General features: G+C 40.4%; 1 protein-coding gene and 1 pseudogene across 10 annotated transcripts in view; one reads left to right on the top strand and one right to left on the bottom strand.

Moving 5' to 3' along the window:
- osbpl8 (oxysterol binding protein-like 8) overlaps positions 1-9,372 on the top strand; it is a 100,763-nt gene extending 91,391 nt beyond the window's left edge. For all 10 annotated transcript variants that reach the window (XM_056367387.1, XM_056367384.1, XM_056367386.1 and 7 more), the window contains 3 exons: positions 2,474-2,576; positions 4,532-4,637; positions 4,742-9,372. In XM_056367387.1, coding sequence (XP_056223362.1) covers positions 2,474-2,576; positions 4,532-4,637; positions 4,742-4,871 — 339 coding nt within the window. In that variant the 3' untranslated portion in view covers positions 4,872-9,372. The remainder of the gene's footprint in view (positions 1-2,473; positions 2,577-4,531; positions 4,638-4,741) is intronic.
- Positions 9,373-11,916: 2,544 nt separating this feature from the next.
- Positions 11,917-14,003, bottom strand: LOC130163732 (E3 ubiquitin-protein ligase TRIM21-like; annotated as a pseudogene).
- Between the last annotated feature and the right edge of the window lie 5,253 nt (positions 14,004-19,256).

Here is a 19,256-nt window from a genome sequence, read left to right as displayed (position 1 = left end):
CCTCTGCTCCTTTTGTGTCTCTTTACCTCTATTTTTTCTGTTGTCGCTCTGGCACCTGCTGCTCTCTCTGTATGGGAGGGAAGGGCATGTCACACTGCATCATAACGTAAGTGGATAACGAGGTTCTTCATTCATTTTCTCACCTTTTTGAGATGAAAATAACAATTCAACACAAAGAAGTACATGTCCCACACCAGCAGTACATGGAGGCACTGTTTGCCTGCAGGCTCCAGATGTACTTGATGGACTATGATGTTATTAAGTTATAGTCACAGCAATGATGAGAACTTCTCTACCATACTGTCACTACTGGATACTGAATAGAGAGTGACTTAACACGATCCCAATTTATAAAGGCGCTCTAGTCAACCCAGCAGTTTGCCATTTAGCTCAACAAAATGTCTTTTATAACTACATTTCCTGTCAACTCTGCAGTCTCCCTGCAGTGAAGTGGAGGCAGAATATATTGCTACAAACCAAATATTTATAATGACATTTATGAACCTTCATGACTGTTTAATACGGTGGCCCTGAGAGCTCAACGCACTGCAAATTAAGAAAACACATGTAAATAGACAAAACACAAATTCAGAAAACATCTTCATCCATTTGAAAACACATGCTGCAGATACTCACAACACAACGGAAGTGTTTTCCAGGGGACACTAAAAAGTGATGAACCTGGCCAGGTCGCACCTATTGTTCAATTCTTTTAACGTAAAAGGTGACAAAGCATTCAACAAGCGTGTTTGAATTTATTTGTTTTGTCTAATTGCATGTGTGCATTGAGCTCTCAGGGCCACCGTAGTATAAGAATAGTTCTTCAAGTATATTACAAACGACCGTGACATCATTTGATATCAGTATAGAGTGAGCTTTGCAATGTGCAATTTTATGGCACCTCACTTTAAAGGAGTTTTCATCAATATTTTTTCAAAACTAAGAAAAGATATCATTATGTGTAATGTGAAAGTAGTTGCTCATGACGACCTTGTAGAGAATAATCACCAGCTCTGCACTTCCTCTCAGCTGTACAAAGTGTCATCTTTCTGCTCAATGATTTGGTTTCTCAGCCCACATCTTCTCTGTTTTGGTCCAGCAGGCAGTGAAAAAGTCCTAATAAACACATGTACAGTCCCTGTCCAGCACCAAATGGTAGACAGACAAAGTTAGCAACTAGCTAATGAACACAGCGAAGCATTCAGCAGCTAAAAGCCAGATATTTCCCTCAGGAGCTGGTCAAAACCCAACCAAAAGAAAATGTAATGCCCATTTATATCATACTCATCAAAGATTTAAAAATGTATTTCCCAGACAAAGTCCACAAGAAAGAACAGCCTCATCAGCTTTGTCTATCACACCAACAACAGACCAGTGCCGTCAGTAACTGGCTGCTTCAAAGTGGCCGCCATGCCCTCCTCACCTTTCACCTGTGCTTGTTTTCATCGTGTTTGTTTCTCTGTTGTGTTCATTAATGGACTCCTAACTTTGACTTTAACTGAGCTGCTGGTCGTTCGTGTTATTCTCAGAAGCTAAAGGCTGCTGTGGTGCAGTCATTAAAACTGCCGGCTGATTGTTTGTCCTCTTTTTGTATGTGTCTGTGTTCAAAGTAACCTCCTGCCAAGTGCCCAACCAGTGAAGTTTCTCTCGGGTGGATAGTTATCTGCCACCATCAGTGCTTTGAAGTTTTGGTTTAGATCTGTCAGACTTTGTCTCCACTGGGCACAAACAGCATAGACACTGACTCTAAGTTCTCCATGTCAGACAGGCCCCTGATTGGCTGCTATATACATATATATGTATATATATATATATATATATATATATATATATATATGTATATATATATTCATTTATTATAATCACAGAGTCCTAAAAATAGTTATTAAATATTATCTCATATATCTAGAATAAACCTTTTTTTTTACCTTTTGGTGTTTGTCATATACATATAAAAATGTTTTTCTGCTGCCAACCTTGAATCAACATATTTTGTCTCAGTGCATCACATTAAAAAAAGCACTAAGAGTCAGAGCTGTAATCCATTCAGAGTTTAATCCCTTTGAACTGAATCATTTTAACGTCCCAGCTCTTGGCAGGTTTGGTTGATTTTGGATGCTGAGTGTTCAAGTTGAATGTAACCTATTGATGTACCAGCATGCATTGCATTGCACAGCTGCCATGACTGCACCGACTAGCATGTTTGTGTGGGAGTGTGGGGGGGGGGGGGGGGTGTGGGGGGGGGGGGACTCTTGCATCACAGCATTATTTTGTTGTGTTGATGTGTATATAACAATTCTGTTCATTTCTTTGTCCTTGTGTTGATGCTAACACACAGTATGTTTGTGTGCACTCTTATCTGGTTGTAGCTGGTGTACGTTGCCTATTTTATGACCTATTTTTATTTGCATGTTTGTGTGTGTTTATGTGTGTATCTGTGCATGTCTGCGTGCGTGTGTGTGTTTGTGTGTAGGTAACGGTGCCGAAGAGGAAACATAAGAGTGACAAGCCCAAAAGCCCAGAGAGTGGCTGCTCGTCACCTGAACCCGACCGTCAAGACTCGTCTGGCAGCGAACGTGAGTTGTTAACACTCAAATACAAATGTAGAAATGTGAAAACACTTAGTCAGTCAATATTTGATAATAGTGAAATAAAACATTTAGTCTAAATATCACAGATAATGTAAACTTTTATTATTACTGCCCAATAATCAGGTAAAAAAAACAAACTTGTTGCTAAAACTTGGGCTAAATTTGGTATAAAAAAAAAAAAAAGATATATTTTTGGTTGGACCACAACAGCAGAGCCAGCCCTATAATCTGGAATGTTCCTGACTGACTGACTGATTGACTGAACATATTTCCACCACTGGTCAGTGCAGTTGGAGTTTCTGGCACAGTAAGGCTCTATTGGGGGGGGGTTTACAGCTGCAGTGTTGCCAATTTAGTTCATTGTCTCTAGATTGAGACTTGTTTTCAAACAGACTGGGTATAAACGTGGTTCAGGTCTGGACTGTGTATGGATGTCGACCGGGGGCTTAGGGCTACACCTCTTGTTACGGGCAGTATACTGAGCCGCTATATACTAATTATTACTAAAGGAGGCAGAGGAATAACTAAACTTAAGACACACCAAGCAGAGAGAGCAGGAGAGAGGAAGGGACAGCGAGAAGTCCTCACTAACGGCTAAAGAAACTAGCAGATCTGAATTGCATGTAAACAACAGAAACACCAGAAACCAGAAATGAGACAATACATTTACTGCAGCACAAAAATAAAAGCCTTGTTAAGAAATGAAGTGAAATGAATTTCTGTCCACTGAAATGTTAGAGGGCTTGAATTAATAGGGTGGGAGGGTTTGTATTAATAGCAGTAACTTTAGCACAAAAAACAGGAGCGACTGAAAATGAGGCTTCACACTGAAATATAGCTCTGACCAATATGCATATAAAACAGAAGGAGTAACACAGAAAGACCTGGCTCTGATAAAAGTCTGTTACGTTCTGGAGTTGAAGTAAATATAGTAAATATTGTGGACCCAGACGGAGGCTGTGCTCTGAGTGAGAACATATGAAGAATAGTCTGTCTCTTGTAACTCTCTCTCTTACTGACAGTTTTACAGTAAATCCAGCTGAAATCACAGCTCAGTCTTGTCTTTCATTTATGTGTTTGGCGATTTTGTCAGACGGTGTCGAAGTTATAAAATCAGGATATATTATATCTTATATACTAGTAAATTATAGTATGAGGCAGGTCGTAGCTACATGTTGAGATATCATCGTATCATTTCACTTTAACCCAGGTTAAACAGGTTGTTTAGACTGTGACTTAGCAGCTGTAGCATTGTACTAGTGTGTAAACAGCACATTGTGATTGTGTTATTTGTGTTTCTTGTGGGGATGTTTGTGAAGGAACTTGCTTCTACTTCTTATTTAATTTAGTTTTTAAGTGCCAATACCCAACAATAGAATCTAATCTTGTAATAAACTCTAAGCCAATAAAGTATTTTTGTCCGTAGAAAAAGTGAGTTATGCTTTACTCCGGGTATCTGCAGGTCTTGAAAACTCTTAACAAGCACTGAATTCACTTCTCCCCAAAAATGCATTTGAGGGTATTAAATTCTTAAATTTTAGTTACAAAGGTCCTGAATATTTTTTCCTTGCTCGCCACAGATAGCAGCATTAGTTATACTTTTTTCTGTCGAGAAATGTTGTACTTCTATAAACTACAATGCGACTGCTCACAATCCTAGAGGCAGTTAAATCCCTTTTTTGTGGAAGTTACAGTCAATGCAGTCAAACCTTCAGCAAACATTGTTGCTATGGCAGCCACAGCAGCTGGAAAGCCCATCGACTTCTTATGTCAATTTTTGCAAAAATGTAAATTAATCTAGATTGATTATATTACTAGAAATGATTGTTGTGTACAGCTGGGAAGAACTGACAAAAGTATAATAGAAATGTAAGTAACTTCATGTTCTTAATAAAAATCATTGTGGTTTTAAAAAGGTCTTATATTGAATTATGTTGCAGGACATAAAAGTAAACACAACAGTCGTCTGAGGAAAAAAGGAGCCGACCTCAGTGAACTTCAAAGTGCCATTGAATCTATAAAGCAGACGCAGGAGGACATTAACAGGTGACACAAGCGTTAACCTCACTGTACCATGAGCATGAGATGACGCCTGTCTTCTCAGCTCCTACACTGAGCTTCTGTGTGACATTATGTCTGTGTGTTTGCAGGAGCATCAGCGTCCTGCGGAATCGTGCAGCGGGCCGGGTGGAGGGCGGCTCCTTCCTCCAGCAGCGCGACTACATCATCATCGTTTTCCTCATCCTCCTTCAGGTCCTGATCAACTATGTCTTCAAGTAGCAGCCATACCCCACGGAGAGAGTGATGCCCTTACACACACACACACACACACGCACACACACACGCACACGCAGTCTCACACTCTCTGAGCCTTAGGCATCACAATGGGGTACAAAGAGACGTGAACTTTCAAAATAAGTGACTACAACAGCGTCCTCCAACTCTCTTCTTCTCTGTTAAATCCAACTGCACACGTCCAGAAAAGTGGAGACTTCAACACAAAAGGAGACTTTTCAAAACTCGTATTTATTTTGAACCAGTCCATTCCAAAACTCTTGAGAGGATCCACAGATTTCAAAGCGGAGGGGAGCAGCGATGAGGAGAAGCTGTTGGAGGTGAGATTTTGGTCTCGACTGCCACTCTGGAGCTTTCTGATTTGCCTTGATGTAAGAGGCAAAGACAGCAGCCATTTTTTTTAGCTGTTATTTGTTTTGTTCTGTTTTTTGTTTTGTTTTGTTTTTTTCCAATGGAGTGAAACTACTCTGTTGATTCACATTTCACCTCAAATGACAGGGAACCTTTTAACACAGAGACGAAGTCCCACGTCTCAGATGGTAACAAAGATAAAAAAAAAACAACTAACTTTAATTTTAATGTTTTTTATTGTTTTGTTTCTTTGCTTGGTGTGTCCTTTGTGAATAGGGGTCTGCTTGGAACAAAAAGTGTTGATAAGGGAGAAAAAAAAAACAAAGTGGTCCAAATCTATGTGAGTTTTATTTTTTTATTGTCACATACTTTCATATCGTCTGGGTTTTTAAACGCGTGGAAATAGAGTCAGAAAGACAAATAACACAAGTGAAACTGTCAAAAGGAACAGAAGCTATAATTTCTGCTGTATAATAAAACTTCACCCTTTGCATACAAAGTCAATGTTAAAGGAAAAAAAATTCAGATGTTTGACATAACATCATTGTATACTGTAGGTAGCATGTACAGACGGGAGCGTGGTTAGGACATTAGCCCGTTGTGCAGTGTTTTGTTTTAAGGCACAAATGCACTGGAAACGTTTGTATTGTTAATACATTTCTATCAGTTCAACTTGCGCTGAAGTTGATGTCACAGAACTTTTATATTTCTGCTCTGAGGAGGTCTGGAGGACCAACAAAGAGTTCAGTGACCACTGCCCTAGTTTCAGGTAAAGGGTGTTGGATATGTTCAGTGATTGTAGTGAGACGTTGGCTTTAGCATGATAAAACGGGGGTTCACCAAAGCTAAGTGATGCAGTCTGACGCCCTGTTCAGACCTGGTATTAACATCTGTCTCAGGGGATCCAATCACAAGTGGTCAGCTCTAAGACCACATTCAGAGGTGGTCTGGACCACATGTGCTCACATTTTTTCAGCAGTGTGAACGCACATGTGTCCTGGGCCACAATGAAGGACCGCCTACTCGCTGTCTCTCTCACAAACACATGGACAACAGACCGTCTGATTGGTTAAAGAGAAAAATTTGTTTATTTGTATATAAAGCGGAGAAGTGAGATTCGATCACTAGTGGTCACTAGAGACACAGTCAGGTGTGAACCGACGTACTTAGAGCTGTCCACTTGTGATCAGATCACTGAAGACGCATGTTATTCCCAGGTCTGCACATGGCCTTAGACCTGATGGCATGTTAAAGGAATAGAACAGGAAATGTACTTATTTGTCTTCTTGACAGTTGGATGAGAAAAGCAACACTCACACAGACTGGAAACAGATGTAATGTCCAAAGGTAACACAATCCCTCCACCAGCTCCTCTAAAGCCCAGTGATTAACACTTCAAACTGAATCTTGTTTGTTTACAAGTTCCTGTAAAAACTACATGTCCTGGTTTTACACGTGAGGTTATTTCTTGTCATCATTGTGAAGTCGCCAGGTAACCAAGTAGTTACTGCGCCCAGGTAAAAACTAGTCCAGAAGATACTCCGCCTGTAAAATCACGGATGGGTGGATTTTGTTACCACTGAACAGAGTCAGGCTCCTGTTGAGAGTCTTTATTAAGCTAAGCTTATATATAAGGAGCTTTAAGCAGCAATGATTGAAGGGACGGCTATAGCATGACACAATGACGTAGATTCTATCTGGACACTTCCTACCGATGCAGCCCAAATGTCTATTGTCTCGTTCTTCCTGTCTATGTCGTCACATCATGTCGTAGCCGTCCCTTCAACCGTCACTGCTGTAAGTCCCTGTTTACTTTAATTGAGTGGAATTAATCTTCTCATCTAACTTATAACAAGAAAGTGAGGAAGTGTATTTCCCAAAATACATTCAAGCTATTTCTTTAAGATGAGTTATTTAATCGAAGAGTTAAGTTGAGTTAAGAACCATAAAGACAAAAATGGAAAATGGTGTGTAGGCTAACTAAAGGCCTAACGGATGGTCTCCAGACCAAGCCATGGAAGAGAAAACCCTTAACACTCCACCATCACGGCAAACTTCAGAGCATCAATCATCGCTTCCAGTGCTTTTGCGCCTCAGATGTTAACCAGGAAAACTAGAGATAGACACTTTAGTAAGCTACAAGTGAGAGGAGAAGATAGACTTTTCTACTTACTACTATCACCATAGTATACCATTCCAAATGTACACAAGTACCAGCCAAACTCAGTGTGTAGAGTAGGAGTCGGCCCCGTTCACTGTGTAAATATCCAACGGAACGACTCGTTCCTCGCGAGTAGTGCGTGGCGTTCCAACACCAAGGTTCGCAATACAGACACTCCTGCGCTCTGTGCACAAGCCAGTCTTTTCAACCTTGTGTGTCCTTCTGTCCACTGCTCTGTAGATACACATGGACATAGGCAAAAAGAAAGAAAAATAGATGAATCAGATTCCCATTGGAAATTAAACAGATGGCCTCAAGAAGTTGCTGTTATTCAGCAGTAGTTACTTGCAGCTTTTGAACCTTTTAAACTCAGAAATAAATGGCTGAAACACCCTGAACATTTACAGGCTTATGAGGACTATGGCTTATGAGGATGAATTAAATTTGAAATTCTGAAGTCTGCTTGACAACAAAGTTCCGCATTTAATGGCCGACGTACTACCCTTGACATTTGCAGTCTTATGAAGACCGACTAATTGAAAGTCTGTGTTTAGCTTTGCTACCCATGAAGATCAATTCTCTCAGCAATCTAGTTTTTTTATAATGAAAATTTAGTTTGAAAAGTGACTGAACTTTATCTGTATTTGTTTTCATTATCAGCCAAGGAAGACGGCAGCATATTAGAACTCTTACCTGACCTTTTTACCACAGTTTGTCAGGGTTTTCTTCAAAGATGCAAGTAAGTAACTACTAATCGAGGCCATTCAGAAAGATCAGACCCACTTATGGATCATATCGGAACATTGATTTTGTATATCTCTTCGCCTGTCATGATGTTAGCCTTGTCAATGTTTACATATCCAATTGCCTCCGCCGTCAGCAGACTGTTAAGCGATGCAAACTTTGTAACGCTAACACAGGTATAAAGAAAAACTGGTAGCATCGTCGGGAGCCAGCTGTACCCCCGTAAGTTACCCGGCTGGCCCGTGTGTATCTGTACATGTATTTTTGTGTATCCTCATTGCCTCAATCGCTCATCTTAATCCAGATATTAGAATGTGGAGAAATAAGTATATAACAGTGCCTTCTAGAGTCAGACTGGGGAGGGGGTAGATAGGGGGTTTAGCGGAGAATGGCAGGGATGTGGGCGGGTGTGGTGTGGAGCATACAGACGTAGCCAGAGTCCAGTTCTTAAGGTGGACGAATAGTGAAGGGAATGATCTGGACCGGGACTCTGGGACTCTGGGACTCTGGGACTCTGGGACTCTGGCTGCAGCTGCGCCTGCAGTCGCTGTAGTGTTTTAGAGCGGACGTGCCATATGAAGCCTTAGAAACGAGTCTGACTCCGGCTCCACAGCTTGCCACCGCACCCGGCTCCCGCCTCCTCTCCTGAAGTGTCGCCATAGTAACGCACCTGTAGGTTTCCGGATGCTGATTCCTGCCACAGGAGAGAGAGGGAGGGAGAGAGACCTTTCCTCTCCATTGTCGTCCTCGTCTCTCTCTCGCTCTCTCTCACAACACAAAATTCAGAGGGAAATAAACATCTCCGCTGTCTGTTGTTGTTGCTGTCTCTGTAAAATAATACATTTTATTTATTACTCTTTTCTATGTGGGTTTATGTTTCATTCTTTTCTGCTCGTAGCATTAGATTCTCTCTCCTTGTTTAATGTTTTTCAAAAATGTTTTTAAAATTATGTACAATTGGTTTTATTCCACTCCTCGTTACTTGACGTCACACACAAGCAACTGTCCTCAACTTGTGCACACTGTCAACTGACAACTGCCCCACAACACCCCCCCTCTCCACCGCCACCACACACGCACACACACACCCACACACCCACACACACACATACATACCCTTTTTCCTATCTGAGTACCTGAATATATTTAATGTATCTCCATGGCAACTATAACTTCTTAGAAGTTTATGGTCACATGTAACATAACACAGAATAAAAACAAATGACACCCGGGGGTCTTCTGTCATCATTCTTTAAAGCAACTGTGTACAGCATTTATTATTCATTCTGTATTTATGGATAAAGTAACCGTGTCCATTTATATTCATTCATTTCTTTTTACTGTAAAGAGGTGAAACATTGATTAAATCTAGACCAAAACCTGAACAAGGCATCATTATGCAAATTAATAAAAAGTATAGAACCATGTGACTCAGAGAATTAAAGATAAATCCAAATCATCCACGCCAAGACTCGGCTGCATTGCAGAACAAATCTAAATAACATCAGGAAAACCAGCTGGTGGAAAATGAATGAATACCAATAAGATCCGTAAAATGGAAATAGATTGAAACAACCCTGATACATGGAACAAAAGCATCGTGTGTGTGATGGAGAAAGAATTGGTTTAGGATTTTATGGATTGAAATCAGATTTAATTTAGTTTGCTTGGTATTATTTAGTTTTGGATGTCATCATTCTTTTTATCTTATGTTTTAATTTCATTTGAATATTTTTCGGCCACGACATAACATATTTTACTCCAATCTGATAAACTTGTGCATAACTAGATAACAGGAAAAATAAAGCCTTGTTTCTTTCTTTTCTTTAATACAAGTACAGATGGTGGTGAAAACACTCCTTTTTAACACCAGATTGGCTTTGAAGAGGCCAGACGATGTCATTTTGAATTTTAATAATATACATTTTTAGAATCACTGTGTTAAAACTAATGCAGTCTAATACAACAGTGTTGCCAGAACTCCCTCTTCATGAGCGTTATAATGTTCAGTTTGTGTTAAAAAGGTGTTGATTCCACCTTATGGTCATGTTCCTTTATACTAACATGTTTCTATTATTTTGTCCAAGGCAATAAAATTCAACAACACCACAATCTACATCCTCTAAAATGATCATACAGTTGTATCTACACCTCTTTAACAGTTTCAACAAAATCTGAACCTTCATGAAAGAGGATTTACTGCATTTACTGGTCTATTATGCAGCGTTAGGTTTAGCTAGGTGTTCCTCATCCTAATAAACAAACCTTAATTCATTGTTTGTTGCTTTTTGTTTCAGAGATCAACTTTCTGCACCCAAAGATTCAAAGGTTTTATGTGTCATTCACAAGCAATGTATGTTGTGAAAGGAGCAGGCTGGCATCTCTAAGCTGTACTAAAAGACAAGTGTGCAATGAATAATGATAATAGAAAAAAGAAATATTAAAAATCAAAAATGAAAAATTCTAAATGTGTGATTCTAAATGAGTATTAAAATTCATGTATGCTGATCCCAGTAATTATATATCAGCCCTTATAAGCTAGCATTGTTCAAATGTTTAAACCAGTAAATGAAACAATGGTTATAATTTCATTTGGCTGCTTAAATGAAAATTTGATTGCTTGACATTTCAAGTGATAAAATCATCAAAGGGGATCATTTTCAAGATTCACTGTTTGAAAACGTTTGGTCGAGGCACCATTAGAGGGGGATGTAGAGTCTTTTTTTCCAGCAGAGGACCAGTTGGTTTAAACTGATCAGAGCTGACAGTGTGATTTCCTCAACCACACATCTACATCCAGCTGTGACCGTAGTGCATCAGGTTTTCTAATAATCTGCCACTTCTAAGCAGCCTGCAGGTTGCACAGGGTTGAAGCCAGACTGGTGCAGCTTCATAGGGAGAGATCATCTCTTTAAGGAACTGCTGCCCTTGAGCAAGGTGGCAACCAGAGGCTCTGATTGTTCTGCAGCGACATTAAGGCATGAAGGTGATGCAGGATTAATCATGTTCTTACAGAATATTTTCCACACTTTATTTATCGGTTATGGGTCAGAACAAAGAACCTAAAATAAGATTAAAATACACTAATTAGGTAATTATAAGAGACAAGACGCTGTCTGTTACACACTTGTAATATAAATGTGCAAGCATCAGATCTCAGTATGGAAACACAAACAATACATAAAATAACATATTTGTGTAAAACTGTACTCTTCTAATTTTTTGAGATTGTAAAGTTAATAAAATATTAAGGATTATCAAATGTTTAGAGCATTGAAAGAATTTACTTAACAAGAATTAAAGAAAACCTGAATAACATCCAATCATGTCCTTGAATTTCTCCAAACTGTATCTACAATGTCTTTGAAAGTAATGTCCAACTGAGCTTGAGCAGCTCTCATCTATCCAGACAGTTGTTTCAATCCACCGGCCAGGCGTCCCCAGTGTCATTTCATCAGCCAAGGACGTTGACGAAGGTTGAGAGAGCAGAACAGTCCTTCCTGTCCCTCTCAGATAACAACAAAACATCTGATATCAATCCCCACTCTATCCCCTTTCTACTTTGCTCGACCGCTTTGCATCAACACAACGCTGCTGGTGCTGCTGTGGAGGGAGGAAGGGGGAGAGACTGGAAAATGGAAGGAGGGAAGCAAGAAAAGCCTGAGAGGAGAGATGGGGAAAGGGAAGACAGTGGGGGGAAAGACTGATTTGCAAGGAAGAACAAAATCAGAGGCAGAAGAAGCAGAGGAAGCAAGGTGACAGAGAGCAGGGGAGGAGGGGCACAGTGCCGTGGGAGGAAGCGGTGGGGAGGCACAAGGGATGGAGAGGAGAGAGGGTAAAATGGAAGATGGGTGGGAAGGAATGAGGAATGAGGAGAGGGAAATAAGCTGTTTACAAAATCTTCTCTTATAATTCATTTTAAAGTACAATTATTAATATTTTCTTTTTCAGTTACCCAATTTTCAAAATTAAGAAAAACAACTTATTTTTATTTCAATAAATGTCACATTGTCAGAAAATAAATATTTTCAGAACAGACTTTTCAATTCTCGTCATCAAACTCCTCCAACATTTGTCATTTCAACGTTCACGTAACTCTCAGACAACAATACAACTAGATTTACGACCTCGAGATTTGTCAGAGATTTTTGTTCTTGCCTCTGTTGATGCCTCTTGTACAGATGCATCAACTTCTACACTGTAGAAGTCGAAGGCAGGTGGACTTGCAAACAAGTCCCAATTAAGGGGACACCTCCGGCAAAGGATACAACCCACAAACACGAGTCCTTCAGAGGCCCGCTCAGTCTGTCTGCCATTTGGTGCTGGAGAGGTAACGCATGATGCTTTTATCAGAGCTATTTTGCTGAAAACAGCTGCCTGCTGCTTTTTGCTAAATGAGGCTAAAAGCCTTTGCAGAGCTACAGTGGGTGATAATTATCTGAGGGCTTGTCCTCAACTTTAGGCATACTCATTTGAGTCATTGTTCATATTAAAAATACTTGCTGCATTACAGTTTTAACTTTCATTATCTATATGTTTAAGCTTAAAAGATGGAGAGTCCCTATCAAATCTAATGACGAGTCTAATGTGTTTGAGTGATGGGGGAGATGATCAGAGGGGCAGAGGTTTTCCCGCCATAATTTGGGCAGGGACTGAAGTACGGATAGAGTTTCTCATTGAAGTTACACTCCGTAAAGGAGAAGATGAGAGCTGCAGAATCCACAAACACACCCACCTTGTTTGGCTTTGACTTCAAAGAAAGACAGACAGAAGACGGACCAGCAAGAGCTCTGTATTCATTTTCATTTCTTAACCATGTAGCCCAGTAGCCATTCCCATGGCACAGAGTGTTTCCCCCTTACTCTCTGGCCACTCCTACATCCCATTTAGTTTTGCCTTTCACTTGAACCTCATAATAAAATCAGCACAGGAGGACAGTCTCTGTGGGTTGTCTAGGAAATTCTTCTTCACATCACCACAATTTACTTTTTTCCATACATCACCATACATGATGAGATAGGGATTTGCAGTATCAGGATCAAGAGTCACATCTACTGCTCACTGCTGGACCCTCTTTAGTTCAGCATCAGCACACAGCTTTTTCATCTCTTTACTGAGTGTCTGCTCCAACTGAGCCACAGATCTCCACAGAGTCCCCTCACACCATGAGTGGACTTGGACCCATTTTCCAGTCTTTGGTGTGTAGGTTGAAAGATGGGAAGCTCTGGAGGAGCTGGAAGTGGTCTTCAGTGCGGGAGAGCTGCTCCAGCTCAGAGCTTCTCTTCCTCAGCTCAGTGATTTCCTCTTCCAGCTCCCTGATGAAAACTTCCGCCTTTTTCTTTGTTGATTTCTGCTTCTCTTCAATCATGTCAATGAGCTCATCCAGACATCTTTCCACACACTTCATTAGAGCAGTAAAGACCCGCACACTGTCTGTAAGCCTTCTTCCCTTCATATTCTTCTTCAACAGGAGCAGTGTGATGTCTCATGTGATCTGTTTCATTGCAAACCTGAACCACACACATCTGGTCAGTCTTGCAGAACCGCTCCAGAGGTCTCTCATGCTTCTTACACATCCTGCCTTCAAGGTTGTGATTCTCTGATGAGGCTTCAGGTGAGTCTCACAGTCGGAGAGCAGACACTCCAGGCAGGACTTCAGGGCCTTCAGTCTGGTTCCAGTGCAGACATCACAGAGAGCTTCTTCTGGGTTGGCTCGTGGTTTCTCTGAGCAGCTGGTGATTTTCTTCACACCTAACTGTCTGAACTGAGCAGCCATCTCAGATATGAAGGTGTTGACATGCATCAAGAAGCTTATTGCACAGGGGAAACTGACACTGGATATTAATATTCCAGTGATCTGTGATGCAATTCTTGCAGAAGTTGTGTCCATCTGGTATGGTGACAGAATCAGTGAACACATCTTCAGAGAGGAAACAAACATTGAAAACCAAAGTGAAAGTGTGAAATAATATATTTGTTTAAACATAATATATCAAAGTATGATGAATATGAGCTAATATGATTCTGAATTGTACAGCCAGTATGTTGAACATAATGTGATGAGTCAAAAATTGCAAAATGGAAAGAGGGATACAGCTCCTCTTCATGTTAATGCTTATAATTTGTCTTTCTGTCTTAATTTCACTTGAGCAAACTGATAAAAACACTCCTTCCTGTGTTGCTTCACCTCCTACTAATTTAGGCTGGTGATGTTTTGTGGTCTCCAACACACTGTAATCATTTCCCGTTTGGAAATGGTTACAGTGACATGTAATTTTGTCACTATATCACATATTAATTACAAGATAGAACTCAATTTGACAAAAACATGTGTGGCAGCAGTGTTGTACTTACAGAGCTCATCCTTTAAGGTTCATTTCTTAATAAAGACAACACACAACATTTCTGCAAATGCGCCATTGTTAGCCAGCTGGCTAATGTTCAACTTCAGTCCTATGGCAAAATGTTCTAAAAGCAATGAAGTGGCGTGTTCAGAAGTAGAAACATAAGACACTAAGATGCTGCAATGCCAACAAGAGCAGCTAATCAGCAGACACAAGGCAGTGCACACAACATGCAGAGCAAAAGGAAGCAGCAAAACATCACAGCAGCAAACAACAACCACTGATCATTTCATGCAGCCGTGCAAAGCAGGATAAAGCCACAGCACACAAGGAGAATAGATAGATACTTTATTTATCCCCTAGGTGAAATTCATGTAAGAATACTGTTGTACACATCAGCCATGCAGAGCAATCACAAGGCAAATATCAACCATCAATAGTAATAAGATGCTAATAGAAATAGTTTCACTGCTGTTAAAGTACTATCACTCACACATAAACCATGCAGCACAGACACACTGGTACATTATTAGTGAAATACAAGTAAATATGTTCACATATGTCAAGCCATGCAATGGACAATCTTGCAAGAGGCATAGGACGAGTTAGCAGCAAGTTAGCAAACTAACAATAATAATCATATAGCAAATTTAATTTTGTGCATAAGCAGTGATCACATGTTTGACTTTGTAGAGCCAACTCTTAAGACTTGTGAACATGCTATAGTTTCTTATTTCAGCTGGCAAGGTATTTCACATATCTTTCACATTTCATATACAGCACCAGCCAGAAACAGACAGGAAGACAGTCAATATTTACCGACATCGCTTTTCTGAATTTTTCACAAACCATAACATGACTGTCTTACCCATCAAGCTTGTTCTTTCCAGCATCTCTATGAAGAGCAAATTTCTGTCCAGCACATAATTAGAACATGACACACAGTTCCAATGAGTCTCAGGGTCTTCTGTACTAGTCAAAGAAATTCTAGTGGCTAGTAAACTTCAGAGGTTTATCCCTCTGCCATCCTTAGACGTTTTTGTTTACTGATTATGCAAAATGCTTAACCAAGGATGAGTGGACAAGGTCTCAGGAAAGAGTAAAGCTGCTGTCCATGCAGTGCAGATAGTGTTTGATGGTTAACTTAACGCTGTTATTGACAATAGGTAGAAAACTGTACCATTTTTAAAGAATAAATAAAAAAAGTGTGATGTAAGATACACCCCTCCTCCACCTTCCACTCCTTCCAATCACAGTCTCTCCCTCTTCATCCAAAAATTAAATTTGGTTCATCCTGATGCTGAATGGGCGGGATGTCACAGTTGCTAGGATACATCATCCTGATGACTGGCTGGCTTTCCTTCAAGGCTAGAGAGGAACTAGGGAGGAGGGAATGAGGAGGGATACAGGGAGGGGTGAACAGAGGATATAAAGCAGGGAGGGTAGCAAGGAAATTAGAAGGACATGTCTGGGTGGCAAAGAAGAAAAGGAAGGGAAGGGATGATCATGAGGAGGAAAAAAGAGGGAATGTGAATGGAAGATGGAAAGGAGGAGAGAGTTTGGGGAAAAAGAAAGGGAGGGGAGGAAAGAAAAAAGGTGGAAGGGGGAAAAGGGAGGTGAAAAGCAGAGAAGGAACAAACGGAAGGTAAAAAGGATGAATGACAGTGACGAGAAGGGAAGGACACTAAAACTTAGAAAAGAGGAAGAGCAAATAGTAAAGGAAAGAATGAGGGGGGGAAGGTGAGAAGGACACGTCATAGTAGATGATAAGGGAAACACCTCATGTTTAGTTTATCATTATGTAATCTGCTTTCCTCTCTGTGTTGCCCTCGTCCTTCTCCTTGGGCTTATACACAGACTCCGCCCCCCTTGGCATCATCCTGGCAACAGGCGGCGGTCAGACTGATGTTGCTGGGCGTGACTCAACGGTAACAGTTTGCATCAGTGGACGTACATAGAGCACTGTTTTCAAGTGTATTAAAGAGGTCAGAAAAAAATGCTGGCATGGTACGTTTAGATAAGCCTACGCTCATAGAACACACACACACACACACACACACACACACACACACACACACACACACACACACACACACAAACACACACACACACACACACACACACACACACACGTTGTGCATTTATTCACCCAACCTTTTTATTTATTTATTCGACAGAGCTTATTAATATTTACAGGAACTATACTGTAGTTGGTGTTAGAGATCCACGAGTTGTTTGAGTTGTTATAAAACTGATCTGCTGGTCATGATATTTTACATGTGTAACACTAGCTGCATGATAACTACAGGATTTGCTGATGCCATCAAGATTTATGGCTGGAGAGAAGAAATGACTGTTCGAGAAAAGATAACAATTCTAGCTAAAAAACTGTGAGCTGGACAAAAATAAAAAGATATGAGTTAAGGGGAAGGTTGTAGTGTTATATACATTTATACTGTATATTCGTAAAGTGAGGAATATCGTACGGTAGGTTGGTTTGTAAATTTTAATATTTGCAACAATGTAAACTGTCCTGACCAAGAGTGGTGTCTGCTCCAAAACATTTCCTGCTATAACTACAGCCAACATTAGCAACAACAGCTGTTCACGTATCAGTCTTGCAAAGAGCTGAAGCCATCATTGCATTTACACGATATACCATTTGATTAGGGCTGCTTCTTCAGGGCTGCCTGGACACTACAGTGACTAGCTATCGGAAAGTGTCGCTGCACTTCCGACTGGGCTGGAGCTAGCCGGTTAGCATGCTAACTTGAGTACAACAAACAAAATGGATTGCTTTCCAGCGCTTGGCAAGTAAAGGAATCAAGTTTGATACTGAACTCGCAACGATAACTTTAAATAGCTGTTACTGCTAAAATTGGTTTTGTAGCTATAGCAAAAACTTACAAAGAGCTCCTTTCCACACCCATTTTGGATGTGGTTGACCTGAATGTAAACATGGAGGAAGTTACTATATAAATCAAATGATATAAAAGCAATTTTCCCAGGAATATCTACTGTCATTTTTATATTTTGTTAAAACAGATTTTAGCTGATGGAAACATTTCAGGTTACAACTTCAAAGTCTAGTTATGGACATATTTTGTGTCTTACACATTGTATCATCAATTTTGGCAGAGCATCTACAGTTTTTTTTTTTGTTTGTTTTTTTTTTACATATGGAGTCAAAATATTTGCTGTGTATCTCAGCTCATAATTGATCACATCTGTCAGCTCCCAGCCAAAGGCAACTCTAAAATTAAAAATGCTTTTTCCCAACCTTGACAGGTTAGACAGCTGGAGAGTGGTGGACCTTCAGCATGGCTGCCAGAGGGTCTGTTACGTCACCGGAGAACCCTCTGCTCACTTTGGCAGCGGTAGTTGCCGACAGGCTTAAATGGGTTAACAGACATAAAATGAGGTAATCCGCAGTGCTTGCAGTGCAGCGGGGTTGGTGAGGTTGCGCTGGGTGCTGGCTCAGCGTTGTGTTTATCCCCCTGTGGAATCGACAGAGCATAAAAGAACTGCTGCAGCGAGCCGCTCTCATTCACAGCCGGATTAGTGGAGCATTTAGTCGTCTTTTTATTATGATTTTTTTTCTCTTTTCTTTTTTACCCTGCCTGCCCCTGCAAACACAGACACGAACACACTATCCAGCAACCTAGCTGACTCTCAGTGCAGTGCGGTCCATATAATCAGCTCTTTGCACGTCATCTCTGCCCTCTCTTCTCCCGCTTCCTAACATCTGGGTCAGAGATAAGAAAAGTGTGACATGTAATTGAAGCAACGCCTTGCGAAGTACATTTGAAGACTGTTCATGATCATTTTCTCTGGAGACTGTCTTTGCTTTTGGTTTGTTTGTAAGTGTATAGTGGTGACTTTTTTCTCCTTCGACATTTTTATACCCGTCAAACATTGTGTGAGCTTTTTAGATGGATTTCACATTATTCTGCTGAGATCTAATTGCTGGCGATGAGAACAATCTTTGCCTCTCGTCCTGTCTCTCTCTCTTCATTTAAATGCATGCCTTGGATAGTGATGCTTTTTTTTTTTTTTACCTCTTGTCCAGGTTGGCAGAGTTGCAGCTATTTTTAGAAAGAGGAATTGCTTTGGGGAACCCCTATAAGTACAGCTGCCTGCCTCTGCCTCTCCCTTCTCTCTGAGCAACTCACTCTCATATACACCTTAAATGCAGATGTGCTACCGCTCAGGGTTTCCTGGGTTTTTCTGCATTTATTGAATCCTTATGATTGTCAAACTAGAATCCTGTGATAATGTCTATTTGCTGTTGAAAAAACTAAATCAAATACAGCTTCTGACAGCAGGCAATATGGCCAGTAAAAGACAGTCTAAACAGGAGTATATGTTCTGGGAAACAATATGCACTGTCTGCGGACCATCTGTTCACAAGCACAGATGATATTTATTGTTTAGAGGTGACATTTTGAGCTGACTTTAGTTGAGACAGCTGATGAGCTTCTATGTCACTCAGACATTTGCACATGGCACAAGGCTGCTGATACATACTGACATCCGTAGCTGTTGTTCCCTCGATTAGAGATTGAGTGTAAAATAGCCCTTGATGGGAAACAACAAATGAACCAGCTTTTTGTTTACATTCAAATTTGTTGGGAAGTCAAACACAGATGATAAGTGATTGACATGGATGTGATTGTAATATTTTCTTACCACTAACTGACAAAAAAACAAACACAAAAACACTTATTATATAACTTTTTTAAATTAAGGTTATCAAAACTCAGCAATTCA

Source organism: Seriola aureovittata, chromosome 22 (genome assembly GCF_021018895.1).
Source record: "Seriola aureovittata isolate HTS-2021-v1 ecotype China chromosome 22, ASM2101889v1, whole genome shotgun sequence".
In the NCBI taxonomy this organism is placed as follows: domain Eukaryota; kingdom Metazoa; phylum Chordata; class Actinopteri; order Carangiformes; family Carangidae; genus Seriola; species Seriola aureovittata.
Note: the sequence above shows the minus strand (reverse complement) of the source record. Positions and strands in the feature narration are given on the sequence as shown.